Genomic DNA, 24,680 nt, shown 5'->3' with positions numbered 1-24,680 from the left:
TTTTAACGATCTTTTTAGCATTTAAATCAATCGGCATACTATAGATCTGGTTGCGTACAATGTACGGCCGTTTTGTGGATCTTTGACATCGTACTCTTTACCAAAACGATGAGCCCTGTGGAATTCGATAGGGCTTTCCATTTGCATTTGGTTTGTCATAAAATTTTTGATAACTTCTTCAGTGTCTTTAAATTCACCTTCGACAGGAACAGGGATTCCTGTAAAGTCTAAATTTTCCCGCATTGACCTTGTTTGTAAGTCAAAATGTCTTTCAAAACGTTTTTTTCCTAAATCGGTTTTAAATTTATCCACATCTTCTGATAGTCGTCGTGTTCGGTCTATAGGCTGGCGATCGAAGATATCATAATTTTACAATCAGTTTGGTTTTGTTCAAACTTTTCGTTCATAAGTTCCGTACTTTTTTCTATTTCGTTCACACGGTTTGTAATTTTGTCAAACTTTTTTGGCAAGGCTACTCATTGTGCTTTCGAATTTGTTCAGTTTTTCGCTCAGTTTGTCTAAAATGTCTAAGAATTGTAGACATTTGTTCGATTTTATTGATGAGAGAATCCATTTTTGCATTTGAGTCGGGCCCGTGACTGATAGTGGACTGTAACATAGGTTGCATGGGAGGGGGGGGGGGTCGACATTGGGCTTGACATTGCTCCAATATAATCAGGAGATCTGACCATATATATATTCGGCTGTGAAGTGTATTTGAAAGGAATCTGCCGCATAACAGGGGTTTGACAAAAAACTGTTCATACTTGTTGTGTATTGGGATGCCATTTGACTAAGATTCAACGAGTCATTGTTCAAAACATTTCGTGACTGAGTAGTGTTTATCTTACTTGGCTTATTAATGTCAGCATTTCCATTATGATCTAGAGAAGTTTTTTTTTTTTTCTAGGATTTTGTTCATTCTTTTAACTCATGAATGCAGTAATAATCACTTTTCTGTAGTATTTTGACACTCAGAAATGCTCATTTTCACAAAGAAATCTTCATGGATAAAAAAAAATCAACACGTCCATTTTGTTCTTTTTCACCATGTTAAAGCGATGTCTAGTTTCTTGTGAGTTGAATATTGTTTATATTTTTATTTTTCATGCCTACAGTGTAAGTTTTACCACATGCAGTGAATTAACATATATATATGTTGTTTTTTTTTAATTCATACATATTTTTGTTTTGTGAAATGGTGTAGAAAATGAATTGATCGACCTAATTGATAATTTCTAAAAATGTTGATGTGCAATTACTTGCAGAATGGAATTTTTAATAACATTTTTTTTGTTTTTTGTTTTTTGTTTTTTGTTGTTTTGTTTTTGTTTGTTTGTTTGTTTGTTTGTTTTGTTTTTGTAAATACATTGTGTCTATGAAAAATAACCAAAATTTTAACTGTGATACTTCAAAATAATACTAAACGGAAATCAAAAGAATGTACTCCAGTGACAAAGACCAGACATGAAAACAGGCTCACACAACAAAGAGCGTAAAATAACCAAAATTATAAGTAGAAAGCTACAAAAGTTAAAATTCAATACTGAAAAATACGGATGTTCTTATTTGTAAAAGTGGGGGGCTTGGGGTGGAACATTAATACAAATTGATTTAATGGCCCAACGTTCTCCTTTCCATCACACGCTATTAATAATAATTTCTGGTCACGTGTTGAAAGACCAAAAAATATATATGAGATGACGACTGCTAGGAAGATACAATATTTAAAGGAATCAAATTAAAGAACTTCTCTTTAATTTCTCAGTTAGTTCGGTATCTTAATTCCACCCTTAAACACTCATTTTAATCAGTATTAATCTAAGCATTGATAAATACAGGAATTGACACATTAAGTTGAAGTGTGTCACTTACCGTAAACATCATCGTCTTCCGCTTTTCCGCTTTTTATACAACAAGGCGTATGTTAGTCTACATAAACGGTGATAATACTGGAAAAATAACAGTTGATAGGGTATCGTATTACGTATATAATTCGGTAAGGATTTCTTAAATAAAGGATTAAATGATCCTGAAATTATCAATTTTCAGTTTATTAGTATCACCATCTTGAGTGTATATTTATTCCACAACGGGATATTTTAACGAATGTAGGGCGTAACACTCTTTCAATCTTATTAGTACACGTATGTTGAAATGGTAATGCAGGATTGTATGTTGAGATTGTGGTTGATTTTCCAATTTCTTCTGCCTGGTAAGTATATGTTTTAAAATGTTTTAGTGTACTGCATGACAAAAGAAAAAGTTCAAAGATAATATGAACAAAAATTAGACCATTTTTAAAACAGACTTACGTATATCGAAATAATATTGCAGTATAGTGTAATATCTGTCAAAACAAGTTTTGAAGACAAACTACGGACAAAAAAAAAAAAACAAAAAAAAAACATATGCTCCACAAGTGAAAGCAGAATTTGCCAATAATAAAACACAATCAATTTTGTCAGACAATGGAACATTTAAAGCAGACATAGACTTGGTGTAAAAACATATGCAAAATAGTGAATAACTGATATTTCACATCATCATTTTTCCTACGAAACGATATTTTATTAAATTTCAACATGATCATTTACAGCTATCTGTCTTGATGACTACAGTCAAACCTCTTGTCCAACAAGAAAGACGAGTAAAGGTAAGAACTTAATTGAATTTATATGAAATAAATAAATAGCACTGAAAAGACGCCCGATGTACTAACTCAAATTATCGATAGATAGCGCGTCTGAATTCTCACTACACTTTACTTATTTAAGTGTAAGTGTTTGTAAGAATCAGGCAAGATATTAATAGTCAGAAACATACGATGTAATATCATTCAATTATACTATCTCTATTTGAAAAGACCATGATTTTATCTCTGCCTCACTGGTTTGGTTCAGAATTTTTCAATAGAATGTTAGAAAAATGAGTTTTTTGACAGAGTAACTGAATGGTCCAGCATTATGTAGAAAATCTTGTCTGTTTTCCTTGATTCTGATAGTGCATATAGTCAAACTAAACTATCAAAATGATGGTTTTTTATTCTGGGTTTTACCTACTGCCACGTTCTTACAGGGATTGACCCTTAGGTGATTGCAGTTTATAACGGGAGCGATTTTCTCTCAAAGTATATCTGCAAATTCACATGTACAAGTAATAAACGCCACTCTTCAGTTCTAGCCAAATATCAAAGACTCTTTTTATATCTCAAATTACTATACAGTATTTATTTCAATCTACTATTCCCCTTCACTTTGTAAATCATTCATGATAAAAATTTCAAAGAACTTTCATCTATTCGAATAAACCAATAAAATTTACATGCAAAGGTGAAAGTCTGTAGTAGTATGCATTTCAAGTAACCGATATGCTTTAATCTTACTGCACGGCAAGACCGGGGAATTCGATATAATTAGTATAATAATTCATACTTTATGGAATTTCAAACTATTTGGTAAATTGAACAAACTCTTTAATATCGGATATTCACTCTCGTGGTGAGGTCTTATGATAAAAATAGAATATAAAGGTACATATACATGCATCTTTTGGAATAGGAATAGATAAACGTATAAACATTAAGTACATTTTGTACAGTTTGTACAAATAATAATTTTAAAAGTAGGTTTTTTAATTTGTTTTAGAAAGTTAACGCATCTATAAAGTTATCCGAAACCAGGTTACCGTAAATTACATACAGTGTTATTCTGGTTTTTGTAGGCAAACAACCTCAGAACCACAAATCACATATTTAACCATGCTCCAAAACAGCGTCTGTCGTTCAAAATTCACTCTATACGCTGTAGCCAGCCATCTCAGAAAATGCAAGATCATGCAAAGTCAGAAAAAAGTGAATGATTTTACGCGACGTTATCCCATTGTTAAACAACGTATGATTTGAATACATGTAACGCCCGAAAATTACAAAAGGCCTGTCTGCAGCGGTTAGTAGTGAAGAAACGAACGTCTGCCGCTGCGTGGAGCTTGATAATTAAACTTAAGTACCTATTTCAGTTGTGCCCAAAGATAAACCACTTATCATAAACTGCAAAGAAGAAACTGTGATAAAATTCATCAATGCAAATTTCGGGCGCAATGACAATATGCGTTCCCCACATAAATTTGCTAAAGAAATCTCAGGTTGCAATATTCAGAAAGAAGCACTGGATTATTTAAATGATCGTTGTGGAAGCCAAACATTCTGCGATTTGAAAGTCACAAAGGAAGAATTCAGAAAACCTGCTAGCTGTTGGGCAATAACTGAACATCTAGATGTATCCTATTCGTGTGTACCAAAAATCTGTATAGGTAAGTAAGACAAAATAACATATTAAGGATATCTATGCCATTAGGAAAAAATAGCATGGTTAAAACTATTCAGGCAGTATACAGATCAGTAAAATATATTATTGGCATTGATAGTAACATTCCAGGTCATGCCACATGCAAACATACAACTTTTGACGAAGATGAAATCCTAAACAACCATAAGTCCTTCTTGCCTTCACTCAACACCGAAACAAAATGTTAGGACTTACCTTACTTGTATTGAATTCTCAAATTTCATAAGAACCCATACAAAGAAAGGAATTAAGCAGGATCTCTATCTTACTCCACGAAAGAGACGTCAATTCATCTTACAAACATATTGTCCACAGTGAAGGATGGACGGCTAGCTACTCTCGTAGTGGCATTAATCATAAGAGAATAATTAAAAGATTCTAAAGATTTACTTCAAAACCTAAAATTCCGAAGCTTTTCGGAAATTAGTTCTCTCCAACCTTTTGACCTCTCAACTGTTTACACTACATTACCACATGATAAATTAAAATTTCATTGGAAAGGACTTATTCGTAAATATTTTGCTGTTTCAAAAAAATAATGTTATTCTTGGACACAAATCCATACATTTTTCCATAACATCACAGAAGGGCAAAGTGTGTTAAGCAGAAAAGCAGGATTGCGATATGCTTGATTTCCTCACTGATTAGATATTTGTTACCGACTTTTATTTTTATATCACACATTTTCCTTACCTGGACAGCAATTAACCTTCGTCTTCGTTTATATTTCATAATTGAGTGGCTGGAACAAATAATAACAACTCTGATTTCCTGGAACGATATCAATATCTCTGTAACAGGGTATGAGGAAATGCGTCTCAGATATAATGATTGTTTTTTTTTTTTTTTTTTTTTTTTTTTTTTGTACATTGTTTTTCGTGCTGATGTGACCGCTGATTTACCGATTATGACGCAATAGCATTGATATTTTCACGCCGCAATGGAAGAGCTAGGTTTAGTACGCGCTTTAAAATCTAGCATTTCATTTGAAATGTTGAAAGTCAGGACTATTGCAGTACCTGATGCCCCGGTGGTGTGATATATATTTTGCCAGATATATTTTGAACTTGACTTGACTATGGATTGGATTAATGTTAGGTAATTTTGTTGTATATCAATATCATTTCTCCGTAAAAAAGCAATGCAACGTCCGCGTGCAGTAACTGTTCATATTACACTTGTTATCCGTGACGAAAGTTGAATTAGACAGCAGTGAATTATAGTGCTATACAATAAAAGGGTTATTACATACTGGGGAATATTATCCATCGTAGAATGTATTTGCTCTACATGGGGTAATATTCCCCAGTATTCATGCAATAACCCCATATCATAGTAACAATAAAGGAAATGCATGTTACTAATGTGAAAGTTCTATCAAATCCGTATCTTATGATTATCGTGATAGGAAAACTAATAATGCGAGTGTTTATATTCATAACAAAGGGATAGGCCACTGATGGTCCATTGTTAAAAATGTCGCTGTTTTTAATCTGAACAAATTTCCAGAAAGACAGTTACTTTCATAAAACTGGAGTTGGTCTTACTAAATATTCACCAACATGTCTTGCTTATATAAACCATTATTCAGCGTTTGTATACCACAGCGTTCATAACATTTTCTGATGTACAGACAGGTGTACAAGTGAAACCATCTTTTAACTTAGCAAGTGATGACCTCATCCACTCCCAAGTTAAGGGATATGATGAACACGGAGATCAAGTACATTTCCTTGTTTTTTTGTTTTGTTTTGTTTTTGTTTTGTTTTGTTTATGTTTTTGTTTATGTTTATGTTTTTGGTTTTGTTTTGTTTTGTTTTGTTTTGTTTTTGTAATTGGTATAAATATGTCTCATGGCACCTTTGAAAGAACTCGTAACAAGATCCGTTATCAGACTCTTATCTTTTTATATAGGCAGTAAATTCGGTAACATGTGTTTCTCAACCTCTTTTTCATAGACTCAGATCTATAAACTTGGGAAAGCAATATGATCGTTCGATTAAAAACTTTGCTAGGATAGCCAATATGGACAAAGAAGGATTCCATCATGTCATGCTGAGCCCTGAAATAGGGTTGTCGATGCAAATACGGCGAACACTCAGAAACTGTCACTTGCAAAAAGCACCTTTGCATGACTTTGGATGACAGGACTGATAATTTAAATGTGTAATCATGTATTGTAGAAAAAAAACAAATCACTCAATCAAACATACATGTATTTGTCATTTAGATGGAAGGAAAATTAATGCAATGTGCTTTATTTTGTATTTAAATTCCGATAACTCCTTTCTATGAAATCTCCAATAAGGTGATGCTTACCGTATTGAGCTGATTATGGTAATTAAAAGCTGCAGTTGAATGAAAGTGTAATCAAGGGAACCAAGATTATAGCGATAATCAAAGAGTAATCAAGGGAACCAAGGTTATAGCGGTAATCAAAGAGTAATCAAGGGAACCAAGGTTATAGCGGTAATCAAAGAGTAATCAAGGGAACCAATGCTGTTGAAAATTACTTATAAAGTTAAACGTAAATCTTAACAAATGGAGAGACATTTGTTTGAAATTCCAAAGTTTAGGGATTGTATATTTAAGAAAAAAAAATAAAAACATATCTTCAATGTTAAGATGAATCATCATCGATTTCGTTTCGTCAACGGAAACACATCAAATAAGTGTTTCTTGAAGATAAAATACAATACGTGTATTTAGCTTATATCTGTATATTTTGTAAGTTCACTAAACGTAAATAAATTTTAACCTCACACAAGCTTAAACATTGTCAGCGTCACAACTTTATTAAAAAAAAGCTTTAAAAAGAGCGGGTTCCTGTGCATGTAATACACATAACTGTTATTGCATTTATTCAAAGTCATTGTACTTCTTCATTTACAATATACTCTATATTTTTTTCTATACATTCATTGTCTTTTTCGCCCTTACAAGTACACGAAACATCGATATATATCAGACTGCGTGTACCTCGCTAACGGAATTTGTTATATCACTATTAAACCCACGTAAATGTATTTATGGTTTATCATTTCTTTTCCGTTTTTAGATTTAAGAACACTTGTTGATATACATCAACCTCAATTTTCTCAATTTTTTCATTATATCGTTTTGTATTTATCTGATGATAGATCCATCATACAATACTACAACTAGCAGTGATGAAAATACACCTTCATCAGCCAATTTTGACGGTATGTAGAGACAAACTTTGATAGGTTCACACATAAATAATGCGATAAATAACTTCTTTCATTGCATGTGTGAACTATCGGGGCACATATATCGTTACTTCAAAACGTCCATATCTACAAAAAATATTTGTGCTTGTGCATTCAATGTTTTGTAACCAGTGGTAATCCTTGCACATCTTATTCTGTTAATTCTTTTTTACTTATAAAGATATATGTTTCGTCAACTGGCCTAAGAATCAACGAAAAATTAATGATTTTTGTAAATTTTGAAATAAGATATTTTTATATGAAATGATAATTATATCAAAGATAAATGCTTCAGAAAATAATTTATAATTCAAAAGACATTAAAATAGGTACTCTTTTTTAGTTAGGTCAGAGCCCGAGCCAGGAAGGGTTAATACAACTCTATACTTTCAACGAAACATGAGTGAAGGCACAAACATGATTTATGGTAGTGTATACGCCTGGTCGTCAGTCCTTTTTGCTAAAAAAAAAATTCTTCATTATACCACGTATTCGAAAGGTATGCAAGAAATAAAGAAATAACTCAGGAGACTCCTTTTATGTCATTGTTTTACCACGGGTTATTCATTTGTGTTATAACTTCACCTTGCGCTATCGCTTGGCAAAAATAATAACAAAAATGGCAAGCTCGTGGTAAAAAGTTATCATATCCATTTGAGTTATTCTAGTAAAATACATATTGTACAAATCTTGGATTGTAAATGAAATAAAAAAAGTGTTATCCGAAACTATAGCTAGTTTTACCACCGCTTCTTTTGACCTTAATTTTGATATGGTTGATAAAAGATAAAAAATGGATGATATTGTTTATTTTAGGAATCCTAACATACATTGGTAGTAGCTTGAACAAGCCTTTTAACAAAACAAATCATAGCCACTTTATCGTTTCAGTTTTTACAGTAGTTGCGTCAGTACTTGGTAGTCTGGTGATACTTATTTTGCTGTTGATAGCTTTACTGTTGATAAAACGATTTAGTATATTCAGGTAAAAAACTATCAACCTCCGAATCATGGAATCTTTTTGAACAAATTCATGAACAAAATTACTCACATATTTGTACTTTTGGTAAAATCACATCTCCGTATGAATTTTTCATAAATGAAAAGTTACTCGACGACCATTCCGTATAATCGAAGTTTTTGCTCTTTTTCTTCCGCTCCGAAATTTTGCCCGAACGGGACCTCAGCAAGTTTAAGGTGCAGTCTTCCTAAACTCTGTACACATGTGCCTAACCATCTGGAGTGGTGTCTAAGCGTACATAACAAGATGTTTGCCTTTTGTAATGAAAACCGACTTTCCCTACAAATATTAATTTCAATAATCTACAATTTGATTGGCATTTGGTCTTTCAGGGGGGGGCAGGAAATGCGGAATCCAAATATTTATAATTTTTGACTGTTTGGAGTCACAAATGAAGCCAGTTTTGGGTCATACTCTTCATGGTCCTTCTTATAATCTTATGTTAAAAAAAATGTAGTGGAAGATGATAGGATTGGACTTCCAATTATTATGTATAGTTGTACTTATGTTTTCTGATCTTGGTCATTGTTCCTTTGGAGATACTCTTTACATAGAATGCACTTTATAAATAGGGGAAATAAATTGTGTCAGATTGATTATTTGGGAATGTTCTTTGTAATTTTTTAAATTTTTTTTTATTATTTTTTTTTTTGTAAAGAGAAAGCCGATAAAAACACACAAATGATTATTGCAGAACTTTCTCATAAACCTTTCTGCTTCTTTAGATGTGCACATTGTTAAAAACGGACACACGAATAAGAATAAGACAAAATACCGGAGCATTATTTTCAATAAAGTATAGGTTTTTAGCAACATGAGTTACGTTTATTTATACCAATTTTTCATTTTACCATGCTTCAACAGAATAAATAATTTGGTAAAAGTTGTTATGATACAATAAACCTTATGATTGTTTTTTTTTAATTTTTAATTAGTTAACGCTTGTATACAAAAAGTACAATATATGTAACTGGAATTTAATGCAATCAAAACGTTCTTTTCCGTATGATTACATTGATCTAACAGTAGAGTGTCTTATTCTGTATACTTATATTCAGAATTAAAAATTACAAATTACAAGTCCTCCACTCTCATATAATTTATAGTAAGTGTAGTTGTTTGGCATTTAAGTACAAATAAATTTCAGACAATCCCTATTGTAGAGGTGATTCAAAATGTAGAAAAACCCACCAAAAAATGATGCTTTTTAGTCTACATTTGCTATATGTTTACGTAACGGTAATATATTTGTATTCAGATCTGTATTTTGAGAATTCCCACTGATATCAACCAAAACATATTAAATCAAGAACGATAACTCTTGCAAAGTGTCAATACCATATCCAATCTATTAATATTTTTATCTCAAAAGTGTAACAGGCAAATTAAAAACTATGACTGTTTATGTGGTCTGTTACTGTTCTAAATAAGAAATAAAAGTAAATTCGGTGGTTTTCTGATATGCATGAAACATCTCCTGCCTGCTACTTAAGTTAAATAGATAAAATGAATGCAATTAGTGCAATATAAAACAAAGTGTGCATTGAGCTTTCGGTACAATGTCAATTTCCGGGTATTTGCCATTTTAGAATAAAAAATTAATATCTTATAAACCTATGATCAACGTGTTGTTTTTCTTATTTTATCTGTAACAGTGAATTAAAGAGACGACGAAAGCGCCATTTGGAAATCGATACATCTGTAGGGAATGCTAGCTTGCAATACGATTATACTGAAATGAATGTGAAATCAGATAAACCTAGTGAAAATGCTGCAGTAACAAAGCCTTCGACACAAATCAAAGTCTCAGATTTTTCATATGACGTCGAAAGGAAGATTGATGACCAACAAATTTCGACCAACACCACAGAAAATGAGTATGATATTACCAATTCATGCGATCGATATCCCAGTAACGCAAATACTGCTTTTTATGGAAACAATTATAAAGCGGATGACATAAATGAAAATGCATACGATACGACTTATATCACTGATAAAAATGAAGACTCAAACTATGATGTGCATTTCATTGATGACACCTATGACGTCAGCGGTAGATTTGATCGGTCCAACATCGCCAATATACTTATCGATGATACTTACGACCATGTTATAAATAATCAAGAACAAAACAAATATGATTTACATTGAGACTGCATGAGTTTTGTGGTTTGTGTAAAGAAATATTGTAAGTTTGGAAATGATATTATGGAATCATAGCCATGTTTTTCGATAGTCGGCCCAGTATTTAATTGATGTTTTTAAAAGTATGTTTGGTAAATTTCTTTCTATTACCAATTGATATGAAATGAAGATGAGTAAAATAATATGGCACTTTAGACCCCATTAAAGAAAATACATAAGAAATATGCTGGTGAGATCATAGAAAAAGTAATAAAATAAGGCGATATATAACAGAGGGAAACCTTATAAGTCCATTGTACTTTCAACACGATCCACGACTCAACTAAACGCCACCCATTAATTTTCTGAAAATGATACAATGGTAATAAGACAAACACTAAGATAATCTATGAACCAAGTAATCAAAGGAGAGACAATCTTGCATTTCATTTAAGAAACATTTCAATTTAACCGAGTTGTGTTAAATACATACAGTACGCCAAAAAGTTTTATTCTCTGATATCAACAAAAACAAAAATAACTAAATAAGACTATTAACATAAGATGCACTAACGCACATGAAAGTCCCTTAAAGCACGTTCCGGACGTCTTATCCTCACCACTGATTTGATTTGATTTGATATGAAACTTTGTTTCATATCATTTGAACGTTAAAAGTAATCATGAGAAATGTTTATAATGTAATGCAGTTCACTATTGAGATTCAAAATACGTACGCATTGTTCATATATAATGTTTTCGCCTGAAGAGTAACTGATATTGCAGATGGAGGAGGAAAACACATTATTTTAGCTCAACATATAAGGAAAACACAAATGTTTTTAGGCGATTTATGTTTAACCCTAATGTTTGACATTGTGAAACTGGAATAGTCTAAAATAAATACTAGTTTTACATTTTGCGTGTCGTGAAGCTAGAACTGTACAGACATGACACCTAATAAAGTGTAAAATCATGTTTGTGAAGCAAAATAGCGACCTGACAAAACGGAAAAAGCAACCTTCAACTGTGGCAGATTTTTTTTTTTTTTTCAGTTTAAGTTTTCCATGCTAGATTTCAGTTGCTACGTTGACCTCTCAAAATGTCTTGTTACTTTTCAAATCCTGCCACTTGTGCTGATATAAACTGCTTATGATAATGCAATGAATATTCAGGAATATACGTTTATTACACCAAGCCCAAGAACAAACATATAAATTAACCAATTACCGTTAATGTAACATATACATTGATGAAATATACGTAATGTTATACATGTGCATGAATAAATGGAGGTATTTGACGACAGCTATTAAAACCTCCTCCGATTAGTGCCATGTAACTGTATTGTCTTAGAACTATGGTGCATGATATTTTTACTCGTCCAGATTTGGAAAATAGTTTACACGTTCCCCTCTTCTTCTGACATCTAGGGTATGACAGTGAAAACTCCCTCCGAATCTATAGCAGTCCCTGTGGGGTACCGGTATACATTTCATCCCTTCAATAAAAGAAAATAAAGTTTGATTATTTGTTTTGAATAATGATACAGTACCTGAATAGATCCGTGCAACAGAAATTGCGATCGGTCATCGATCACCGATTAGTTTTCGGTCAGTCATCAATCCGTCAAACCGATTCTTTAAATAGGTGATGGCATCAAGTGACCACAGAGCGGTCACTGTATCTTACGGTTTTTATTTGTCAATTTTACACATATTTACATCATGTAATAGTTTTAAACATCAATTTATACTTTTATTTTACATATATTTCATTTCAAACACGTCTTACGTCATTTTACATAACAAAACTGCGATCAGATTGGTCACCGGTCATCGGTCATCGATCCGTCAGCGATCAATCAGTCATCGGTCTGTCAAATTGTTGCGCGGATCGGTTCAAGGACTATACATGGTAAACGAAAGTATTTAGTGATTGGAATTCATTATAATTAAGATTGCATAATAAAGCATAATAAATGCTGAAATCCGCGATGAAAATTTTCGCTTAAGAAACCATCTATAACAGAAAAAAAGGAAAAAGTACATAAATTAATAGAGTTAATTTAAGGGAAAGAATTCTTACCGAGAAAGAAAAATATCTATGTCTTTGTTTCAGGAAGGCCTCATAACTAAATTATTGTTTTGTTTTGTTTTGTTTTTTTTTTTTTTTTTGTTTTTTTTTTTCGTTCATTGGATTGTTGTTTTTATACCAATATAATGCTAAACATTGCATAAATGAAGTTCCATTCAACACTTTTACCGTAGGATTCCAGAAATCTGGTCATAGTTACTGCCTTCTCTTCTACTAAGACTGTTCTTGGGCTGAGTAGTAGAATATTAATATCCAACCAGATTCTGAACTCGCACATTTCTATAGGAGGTTGTATTTCACACCGAGGAGCTTCTATAATCTAAAACAGAATATGCAGTATTATTTGAATTAGGTTTTCTATATCACACAAGATCCCATACATGTTACAGCGTCTTGATCTTAAGTTTTGAGCAAAATTTCTGGCTACAACAATTCTTTCTGCAGATGATTTAACAAAAAGTCCAAAGTGCACATTTAATCTAAGGAAATGACATCGTAAAAGAATTATGATGTAATATCCATCGATTAATTTTACATTTACGATTGGTTAAGAAATGTATCACAGGTTTGATATGGAAAGTGAGATAAGAAAGTAACAAATGGTATATTTTTCCCATTTATGTTACATTTCTTGTAGACTACTCATTCTATGGTTGAATGGGGATTTGTTTTCGGGTAAGGAATATGAATAGGGACAATATGGAATTTGTTTTATCGAGTCAAACCTGTTCTTACCGAACCCTTTTTGGATTATGAAATATGTTCGGTTTTGACATATATTCGCTTTATCTAGGTTTAAAATACATTTTATCTGATATAAATGGACTGCAAACAGTGTCTGGTTTAGACAGGTTGTTTTGAATTTTCATGGTTTGGGTTTGGACGAAATTCAGGGTAGTATTGATTTTCAAAATTATTTTTTACTCAATCGAAAAAAAAAAACGTTTTAAGTAGAATTTAAACGATTAAAATTCGAATTGCAGATGCTATAAACAAAGATGAGAAATTTTATGGGAATTCTGGGGAGAATTTTCTTTCAGGAATATGAAAGTTGCAATGGGGGGAGGAGACGTAAATGTTACAGAAAGATAGCTTTAACAATACAAGACCAGGATCTTCAAATGGAAGAGGAGTCTATAGTATGCATTGCTTCATTGATAAGGCAAACGAAAATTGGTTCGCAGGATGAATAGATCAGGTTAGTAAATGGATTTCGTTATCTTACATCCCAGTTTGAGCCTTTGAAAAGTCGCTCGCTATCGCGCTCGTCCATCGGCCAGTCTGGATTACACATCAGAATACCTTTGCGCTCATTGCTTGGTGGAATCAATGGAATAAGTGAGCAATCTTGAAGAAAAAACATTAACGGAAATCAATGATGAATTATTCCTATTTTCGTCAATTTGAGAAATTCGTCAAAATTTGAATATAATTTTGAATCGTAAAACATGAACATACAAGTAGAATTTAACAGACAATAATATAAAGCTACTTTAAGTTTAGTTAAACCTTATTGTATATTTTTACATGTATACTTATATTGCCGTGTGCCACAATATTTTCAGGAAGAAAAAGTCGCTTTTGATTATTGTTTTTTTTTCTCACAAAATCGGAAAACTATTCATAAGAAAATAAAAAAAGAATCTTATCAAATCGCATGATGATAATTTTAGACTTTTCGGTACATTGTTCTAATAACATTTCCCTGAATTTTGCATACAAATGCTAAATTATATTACTAAGCGTTTATATGTTCTTTTCAAATCAGCACATCATTTGAGGAAATTTTAGGTATAAGGGTATTTTTAAGTTTGTGTGTGTGTGTGTGTGTGTTTTTTTTTTTTTTTTTGTTTCTCTTTTCTTGAAATAAATGGACATTCTATTTTACAGCTTATGCAATGAATAACATCTGTAAGTAAATGTTCAATAACGCTAATGCATGTGCACGTACACGTATGGCGTATTCAGATGAATAATACGGGTTTAGTACCCCTTTTGTTAGAAGATTTCGTTTATACTGTGTAATATTTGGACAGTAACGAGCAAATGATAGCCTGGACTCTCCACTTAAAAAATGTATAAATTGAACACCCTAATTTTTGATTCACCATTGATTCTTTACAATTGTTAATGTCTTGTCCCTGGTGCAAGTTTAAACAATAAAAGGCTTAATTGGTATCCCTGTTTTGTATGTATCGTCGCAGAATTTTCGGTTTATTTTTCGAAAAACGGAGGTATGTAAATTTTGCTATCCATTCAACAAAAATATTCATTCGAAAATATGTGCATATGTGCAAAATCAAATACACAATGGTCCTGACCAATGCAATTTACATATGGTACAAATTTATGTATGTGTGTAAATACGTTTTTTTAATGAATTTGCATCTATCTGTAAATTTACATAAATGCAAATAAATTGCACATGTGCAAATTTGGTAATGAATATTTAGATAGTTAGATTCATCAAATACCAGAATACCAAAACAAAACCCAAAACAATGCATTATTTTATCTATCAAAAAGTATTGTCGCAAGAGGTTGGATAGATAGTTAAAGTACTTACGTTAAAACATATTTAATGTGAATACGTGTATGTGAAACTATATTCTAATATGAGTGCTTAAGAGGCTTTGAGGCCGCAACTGAGGTCGATTTTTGCTTGCTGTATGAGCAGCACGCGATTTTATTGGACGAGGCTTGTGCGTGTAAATTACTGCCTACCTTAACAAACACACGTAACATTCCGATGTGTATCAGCTGTTTTTCATATATTTCAGTAGATTGAATGAACATAAAATTCATATTTAATAAAAAATATTAAACGTTATGTTTTGGAAAAATAACATTATATTCCGTAAAAAATATTTGCACACAAACTCGGGGGCATTCACCACGTGCCACGGGCGCCATGATGTATAAAACCAAACAATAACATTCGTCAAAGAATGAAACATTGTACCTGTCCATAGTGTTATAATGCAAACGACTATTGCCATATCTAACATCGTTCTCCTTAATTCGTCCTTCCCTTCATAATAAAAAATACAAAAATTTACTAGCGACCATTTCAACTGCCATAGCTAGCCCAGTGTACAACCAACTATGGCGGGTTTAAGGTTATCGTAATAGGTCACGAAAATGTAAAAAAAAAGTACCGTTATTATCCTATTACAATCGAAATAAATCATGGAAACTCCGATTTGTCGCTCGGGATAAAATAATGCGGCATAAATGGTCAGTCCCTGGTAAAACAATGATAAAAAGGCTTTTTCGTGATTTAATTCTTCATTTACCTATATGGACAGGGCTTTTGTCCTTAAAATGAATTTCGTGCACTCTGTAACCACGTGCCTTTGTATGGCGTCTCAACCACTCGATTCCTTTTCTGTTGGTAGTTAAACTATGTTGTACTATTAGGTCTTTACCAAGCCGAAGAACTTCCGCTGCATCGAACACCTTTAATTACAATGTGATCTTAGAAATATATCGTAACATTGTAACACCAATCCAACGGAGCAAAAGAGAAGTGACCTGCCCTTTCATTCAACGATATAGTTGAAGTGTTATCTCTGAATAGTACTAACTTCAATGATTCCATATCTTTGATATACAGCGACTACTCGTTCAACTTCATCTGGTTCATACCTTCACAATAAATCTATACATAAATGACACAGGACGTTTGGATTAAATACCTTATGAAAAACGTTCATGACTTTCCGATTGTAAACTTTCCCTTACGATGAGGCAAAAATATATCAACATCTCCAGCCTTTAGAGCATATATTATATATTCAATGCGGTACTGTCGTGCATGTTTTTTTTTCCTTTTTTCGAAAGCAAGGATATTGTCAAATAAGTTTTTTAGAGAAAGAGAAAGGTATTCTTGTGTTCCTAAAATCATTACAGTCGACATCACAATTTCCATGTAATTATTCTTTTTAACAAAATATCTTTAGTTAGAACCCATGATTCACTAGTTTGACAACTCTCCGAACTTGAAGCTTACCCGTTTTTACTCACGTACAATGTCATGTTTGACTCTGGTGCATAGTATATGCACTACCAGAGAGCACACACGGTCATTTCCAGGTTTTTATGTTCTTATTTCAGGTGCTATAGATTTTTGTGTCTTGTCTTTTTGTTATTATCATCAGTTTTTACAAGTATTAACAATGTTTAAGTTACCTGCATTCGGTATGCAACGTCTCTAATTCTTTGATTTTGTCCTTTTTTGAATTTTATACCTCGGCATTCACTTTTTTTATACTATAGTAATTATCTACCGATATTAATAGTATTTTATGCTTTAAACATATTTTGAAAAATAATTAAGAAAAAGTTCAAAAAGTCAATTAATACTTTGAGGTAATTTAACTGTCAATGTGCCACTGACCTATTCCGCTTCAAGTGGCTATTGGGTGATAACATTACCAATTCAGCCCCTAGGGAATGTCTGAGATTTCCTGATCTTGCCTTTTCTAGTGGTGTTTACTTCTTTCTGCTCGCCGAAATGTCTTTGTTTTTACAGGACGTTACATGATTTGTCCTTCATATAGGTTTAGATAAGGAGATCTCAAGTGGCTAAATGGGAATATGCTTGTCCTTTCGGTGAGAAAACAAACTACATTTTGAATATGGAAGAACAGTGCACATAAAAAGTTACAGTACACAAAACTTCGTACATAAGAACTTACAATAGGAAAAACTGCAAACATAAAAACGGCATGCATAAGAACTTACAGGTTGTGTCTCATTTATTTGGTATTTGTGGTTTTCTGTCCATGTTTTCCGTTCTGTAGACTTAACGTCCCAAGGGAAATCCAAATTATACATGGTGTCTTCCATTGTAGGTTTTGGAGCCATTGTCCAGAGCATTTCAGGATCTCTGTCCATATAATCGTTAAGTATATTTCTAAAAAAAACAAATTTGAGGATAAAAAGTGATGGTTACAGATATAACATACAGGATTTCTTTATTCTGTCAGATCTATTTGGTTTTTTTTTAATTAATTTAATCGAGCAAGCCGAGAAGTGATACTCAGGATAGTTTGCATTGAAATTTGTTTTCTTTCTCATCAAATATTCGTTTTTAACAATGTTTTCTGTTCTTGTTATTTTTTTCTTCTTCACTGGCGTACTACAACATTTGTTTTTTTTTTTTTTTGGTTTTTTTTTTATCTCAGTATTTTTTATGAAGATTGCATTCACCATAGTAATGTATTATTTTCAAAGAATAAATAGTGTTTGAATTGATGTTAAAACTTGTCTTTAAATAAATCATTAAATAAAATTGTTCTTGTTCACTATATCTACTCACTCTCGAAAATCTAGACGGATAGAGCTTGATATTTAACACTGTATAGTCAATCCTTTTACTTGCTCAATTTTTTATACACAGGCGCAGCTTTCTAGACGCCTTGTTTTGCTCTTACACAAGTATTTTACTCCGCTGCATTGTTTGTGTCAGTCTCAAGTCATGAATGATTGGCCTCCGTTTTCACTTTTATTATACTTTTATGTTGATGAAGTATATGGGGACAACTATTTCGTTATACCTGTGTATAATTTTGTTTTGAGGGCCTACCCTGTGGTGTGAGGGTTTCCGCGTCGTTCATTGAAAATCCATGGGTAGATTTGAGCAAACATTTTTCATCCTGGGGGAGGGTTGTGGTCTCTTCGACATATTCACCATATTCATTCATATAATATATGATAAAATTATAAATATATATTTTTAAAGGCCTCTTAAAAGTGAAAAGTAAAAATTTTGTGTAAAAACTTTCGACTTTTGAATAAATTTCAGTGACACATAATTTTCCTTTAAATATGTCAGAATGCTAGACGAGTGATATTTAATCTTATTTGCCTATTTTTATTAAACGTTTGCGATATAGTAAACAATTCCTACAGAAACTATATAAAATGATATAAAAAAAAACTTCATAAAGGCTCAATTCAAACTCCAAAACACCTCCAGTTCCGTACCTTTGACGTATTCTGGAATGGAAAAGTAGTGCAGGCATGGAAGAGACCAATGCTCCGGAGTTAGGGCTCAATTATCTATAAAATTAAGTTCAGTGAGCTATGTCAGAATTCAATAGTATGTTCATCCAAAAATTATCTTCGAGAGTTAAATATAGAAAATCTACAGGTAAATGTATAAACTATTTATTATCATTGTCTTGTCCATATTTGTTCAATCCTTTTAGGTTCTAGGGGAAAAAAGTTCATAAGCCATGTACTAACATATGTAAGAAATTCGGTTCATGACCGGTTTTTACATGACTCATAAATGTCTATCGGCCAGTGTAAGGCAGGTTTTATCTTATAAAATACCTGTAAGCCATTGATTCAAAGTAACGACATCTTCTACTCATTGTTGATTCAATAATTTCATTACCAATGACTAATAATGAATCTCTCGGACATGACGCCCCGTGTTGAAGTGGTACTGAGAAAAATGGTGTCTTTACTGGTTGTGTGTAGTCCAATATTTCAGGTCTTCGTACAGTAATGTTGCACTGGTTTTTCAGTACTCTTTCTAAATTATCGTACTGTGTCGCTGCTAGTTTAATATGCTCATCACTGTGTTTCCCTGGTCTAACAAATAGAGTAGAAACATTGTGTCAAAGGTCATCATTATACAAAGTCGCCATTTTGAAGGACTCTGAAGGACTTTAAATAGGGCATTGAGAAATAAACCGATTGAAAAGAAATATTAAAAAATGTCATAAGAATTATTTGTTGGTGCAAAAAATATGAATTAAATGAACAATTAAAGAAGTATGAAACAGTTGATTGGATTATAATCATTTTGCTACTGAATCCATGTTTTCATACCTAAAGGGAGGATCATATGCTGGTTCCTTATGAGGTGTACACCAGAAGTCCGGAACTCCTAATATTACTTCTTCTAAGGGATCCCATTCGTTATAGGAGTGAACAATTTGCATTATGAAAATATATTGATTTCTGAAAATATATATGTAGCAACAGATATTTATAAATTACAGCAGCATTTCTTTTGGCGTCAATAATCTAATTAATAATACATTTTTTCTAAGTAAACTTTATTTATGGGATATCAAGGGAACCAGGACTCAAACAGTGATAAAACAACTGTGTACTGATAGACATAAGAGGTAAGGTGAACTCGGTTATCATGATGCAGATGCATACACCGTAACGATCCACGAGTTGATATTTAATTTTCTTTGTTGTGTATGTCTATTATCATGTCTATTCGTTATCCGTGGACTATGTTTATTACTTTTCAAATAAGTTCCAAAAGCCTAATTGTAAGAACGCGGTACAAAACGTCTGCGTAGGTATGGCACTTTTTTGCATATCGTATGAGTTGTGATATGAAACTCCATACGCAAGTGCTGAAGGGATGTTGCCACAGATGAAATAAAATACAAACAAAGCAAGAGAATGCAGCAGAACCAGGATTTGAAAAGTAATAAACATGGTCCAAGGATACCAAATATACATGATAATAGACATATTCAACAAAGAAAAAATATCAAAATCACAACCACGTATAAACAAAAGTAAATGAGCAACTTGGACCAGGTGCACTGGAAAGGTAAGCTCTTCTGTAAAAGTAATTGAAATATACGAAATAGCTTATAACAAAAAGAACTGAAATGTTTCATTGTATAAACGGAAAAAGATTAAAGGCAGATAATTTAACGCAGACTCGTCCGCTAAATCAATGTCAAACATGGACTTTGTGTACTGACAGGAAAAACACTTTCTGTTCAGAGAATGTTTCTCTGTCTTCATTGCTTAAATCACTTGCGTTGTATCTTAGAGAATCTTTTTATGAAATCTATTTAAATTAGATACATTGTGAACTAGCATTTATAGGAATATGCATTTTAGGAATTAACTCCATGTTTTGCATATCAATGATTGTTTCCATGCTATATCCCACTCATTAACCAACATCTCATAAACACGTCTTCCTTATCTCAGTATACTCCATTATTGAAATATGTATACATGTATAATTAATATAATAGATATCTCTATCACGTGTCCTACCCACCCAAAATCTATGCCAACGTTCAATTCAAAGTGTTGCATCGGGTTGATACGGCATGTGATACAGACTGACATGTATTTTCAGTATGAATTATAGAACAACGTCTAAATACTGAAAGCAAGCCAAAATCAGTGGCATAGGATATTTGACGATAAGCGACTTTGAAGACTTCAATCTAATGATTTAGTTTTAATTCCGTATAACGATGAAACATGCCTGTGTTTTTTTAAGTCCAATACTGAGTAAGGAAAATACCTATAGTAGTAATTTTTCACTCAACATTCCAAGCTTAAATAGAGCGACTTAATCTTTTTTTGAAAGTTAAGCGATTCAAACAACGTGTATTAACTTGTTAATAGTTTTGTATATGTGTAAAAACAAATAAAAAGAACTGCTTTGAAAAACTGTAAATAGTCAAGACTGACTGATTCTGAACCCTTGAAATATTTGCATGTAAATCGTCTTTGTTTCAGGCTATGTTTTTGAATTTGAACCATCCCATAGCTGACGCTTCGGTATTTTTGCCGATTAATATTGTTTATAAAATTGAAACACAAAATCTGTCATAATTGCCCTTTTTGGACTGTAGATGACATCATTTCTTGTTTTCAATCGATTAAAATTAATGTTAAGCATTTCATTTCGTAACAAAAGCAACAGAAATAAAAACAAAAACAAGAACAAAATCAAACTCAATTACCGACATTTACATGACACATGTACATATATATATTAATCGTCCTCAAGGCAAATGGTACCCCTTTTCATTGGTTGTCTAATGCCACTGTTAATAAGTTTATAAATGCGTCATACTCCTTTTTACACTGCTTTTAGATACTGCTACATAGGTAATCATTTGCTGCAGTCAGTTTAAAGTACAGTCTTTGAAAGGAACCAGCTAATTTAGTGGTATGTGATTCACGTAATTTATGCTACACATTTCTTTTTTGTTATTCAGTTGTTAAATGTGTCTATAAAGTGCAATGTAGAAGTATTCATTCCATTCTGTCCGGTAAAGAAGATAATTCACATCGAAAATCAAATAGTTTCAATCGTATTTCAGTGTCATTTATAGAGTTATCTCCCTTAATGGTGAATTCTACATTCTCTATAATTTATATCTCCTAAATCTCTTAAAAGCCTAATGTTTAATATCTGTTTACTATAACCTACCACGCAAAATGTCAAAAAAATAATAAATAAATAAAAATGCGTATGTTTTCCAACAATGTATTACTTTTTACATGATTCTTAACTGGCGAGATACTTGAATGCTTTACTCATTGACATCTAAGTAAAGCATTCAATACTACATGTTCTATTATGATTATATAGATTATTTGTGCCTACCAAATCTCACCTCGAGTTGAGGAATTTTCATCCACCGTTGGCAGTCACTTATTCACACTCATATATTTCCGTGAGTGATTTATATACTTTAATCTCTCTTTGTTTTATAATTTGTTCAGATGTATTCGTGTACATGTATTTCAATCAATCATAATACTGAGACATACATAAATAAAGGTACATGATAATGTATAATACAACTGGTTAAACTCCAGCATTTCCTATTAGTATAATAGGCTTCTGTCTTGCATTGATTTTTCCCATAGACATTATTTTGTTAAATTAACATCTTTAGGATTTAAGAAGGCAGACCTAGGGGAAGGGACATAGCTCATGAAATCAGTGATATGTTTGTATCATATTCAATTTCAACAAAACCTATACAGATTTTATTTGAAATAGAATGAAATCAATACAAGTTGCTTTGATGCTTATATGACATTGACGTAAAATACAGAATATAAACGTTCATATGATTTGTAAGAGTTGTGTCCCTTCTTACCCTAGGTCAACCTCCTCAAAACAAATATATAGATTGATTCAATAAAACTTTCACTCATGTAACATCATATGACATGTAAAAAATTAAACCTTCTTTTAAACGGTACATTTTTTTTCTTTTTTTTCTTTAATGTTGAATTTTCTTTCTTAAAAGTTAATATAGTGTGATATTTGCTTTATATCATAAGTAATAGTTGGACAAAAAATTAGTTTGTAAAAAAACAAATAGAAATCATACTCTCAAGTTAATGCAAGACTGGAAAAAAGGATAACAACAAAACTACTGAACACTGATCCGTTTCATAATCAAGTCATGTCCAAAACAAACCTGAGATAATAGACATTACACCACCGAAACAGCTGGTACCGCAATTGTCCTCATTGGTACAGGCATTTCAAACGAAATGGTGGGTAAATATCTAGGTTTTACGGCGCATTTAACCACATCTTTTTGGCAATAGCTCTTTTTGTCTCTGAAGACTTTTGCAGTCCTAATAACAAGGTTCATTTCAAGACGACGACGACGACGACGACAGACACCAAGTGATGGCAATAGCTCACATTCCTTCGGCCAGGTGAGCTAAAAAAAACTCCATAGGCTTAACAAAAAATGATATAAAAACTACTACGAAATTCGAACTTCTCTGGATTAGTCCATATGTCATTGATCACGTACGATATTCTTCCCAAACATAAAACACGCATTTATCAACTGACTCTAACCGGTTGGTAAAAGAAATGTTCAACCAGCAACAACTATCTGGACCTAAACAACCGGCAAACAGTATTAAAAAAAGCTTCTAACAATGTATCTGTCAATTTTTTAAGGTTTCACCATTCAACTAGTGTAACTGGTAATATCTTTAATGGTTCTGAGAATCCAATTATTGATGCTCACGTATCCCCAACAATAAAATATACATCTTTGTGTGATGGTTTGATTGATGTACGCAAACTCTTATCCAAAAAACTTTAGTCCAAAAAGATAAAATAACTTGAGGTTTTCCATCTGAGTGATTGGTCCTCAGTTTATCATTTTGGAGCTAGTGAAGAACAAACTCTGTTATTACACGATTCTTATACTAGAATGGTAGCTTGTTTTAGGGCCATAATTTGTTTAGCTGTGTTTTTACTGGTATATTTATCCAATACATGTATATTGCCGGAAAATATCATATTTGTTTGAAGGGCTTGAGGAACAATCTTGCGAGACTTTCTTTATATACTTTTTGTTTAAAATGTTGCTGAATTTATCATTATCCCTTTTTAAACAAATTTTAATCATTGGTACTTCGGGACAGGACCGAGTTTCTCTAATATATTTAGGCATTTTAAAAAGACTTGAAGATATGAGAGATGAGATGCACCCCTATGTAACGGAAGGAAAGAAGTATCGGCGGAGGGGAGGACGGACACCCCAACACTATATATCCCCACTCTTGCAAGTTGGGGTATGAAAACGATTTTCAAACGTCATATGGTTTAACGTCGCTTGGCAGAAATGACAAGCACGACTTTGCCAATAGAACAGACCCTGCTCTGAAGTAGTCGCACAGCTAAAATAAAGGATGTTGACAATCTCACTTGCACCGAAAACAATGTGCCTGGCTAGTTTTTTGCTAAGATATGTAACATGTACAAGTATTACTTTTACTGTTTAGATGCAAAACTTTGCATGATAATGCAAATATAATAATAATAACAATGAACAGTATAGTTGACGCTAATACCCATCCGTGGTTACATGTTTTTGTTTGGCATCTGCCTTTACAGAAAGTTTATGAATTATTTCACTTTTTATCTAATAAAAAGCAGACAAGTGGGTGCAAATTTGTAGTTGTTTCATGTGTCACAAAATTCTTGTTAAAAATAAATATGTTATTACACTCGTTTTTGTTTGCCCATGAATTATAAATTCTAATGTTTGAACTTGTTAACAGCAAAACGAAATT

General features: G+C 32.4%; 2 protein-coding genes across 4 annotated transcripts; one reads left to right on the top strand and one right to left on the bottom strand.

The window, feature by feature from the left end:
* Positions 1-1,592: 1,592 nt before the first annotated feature.
* Positions 1,593-11,937, top strand: LOC148619835 (uncharacterized). 3 transcript variants are annotated; one of them, XM_088580161.1, is made up of 7 exons: positions 1,593-2,215; positions 2,600-2,656; positions 4,018-4,311; positions 7,487-7,549; positions 7,920-8,075; positions 8,468-8,561; positions 10,253-11,937. In XM_088580161.1, the coding sequence occupies exons 1-7, from the start codon at positions 2,158-2,160 to the stop codon at positions 10,749-10,751; spliced, it is 1,221 nt and encodes a 406-aa protein (XP_088436287.1). In that variant the 5' UTR covers positions 1,593-2,157; the 3' UTR covers positions 10,752-11,937. The 3 variants fall into 3 exon arrangements, with proteins under 3 accessions (XP_088436287.1, XP_088436289.1, XP_088436288.1); XM_088580163.1 differs by having other exon boundaries at positions 1,597-1,999; XM_088580162.1 differs by having other exon boundaries at positions 1,603-2,215; positions 7,920-8,003.
* On the bottom strand, positions 11,895-19,851 carry LOC148619834 (glycine amidinotransferase, mitochondrial-like). Its single transcript, XM_088580164.1, has 7 exons — positions 19,668-19,851; positions 19,164-19,427; positions 17,568-17,739; positions 16,118-16,280; positions 14,047-14,168; positions 12,990-13,140; positions 11,895-12,225 (listed from the first exon to the last, which is right to left on the bottom strand). Exons 1-7 carry the CDS (start codon positions 19,778-19,780, stop codon positions 12,101-12,103), a joined length of 1,110 nt encoding a protein of 369 aa, XP_088436290.1. The 5' UTR covers positions 19,781-19,851; the 3' UTR covers positions 11,895-12,100.
* Positions 19,852-24,680: the final 4,829 nt, after the last annotated feature.

This window comes from Perna viridis, chromosome 4 (genome assembly GCF_037379345.1).
Source record: "Perna viridis isolate PV_CMFRI_1.1 ecotype Kerala chromosome 4, ASM3737934v1, whole genome shotgun sequence".
Taxonomy (NCBI): Eukaryota; Metazoa; Mollusca; class Bivalvia; order Mytilida; family Mytilidae; genus Perna; species Perna viridis.
The sequence above is the reverse complement of the archived record's forward strand: the minus strand, read 5'-3'. Positions and strand labels throughout refer to the sequence as shown.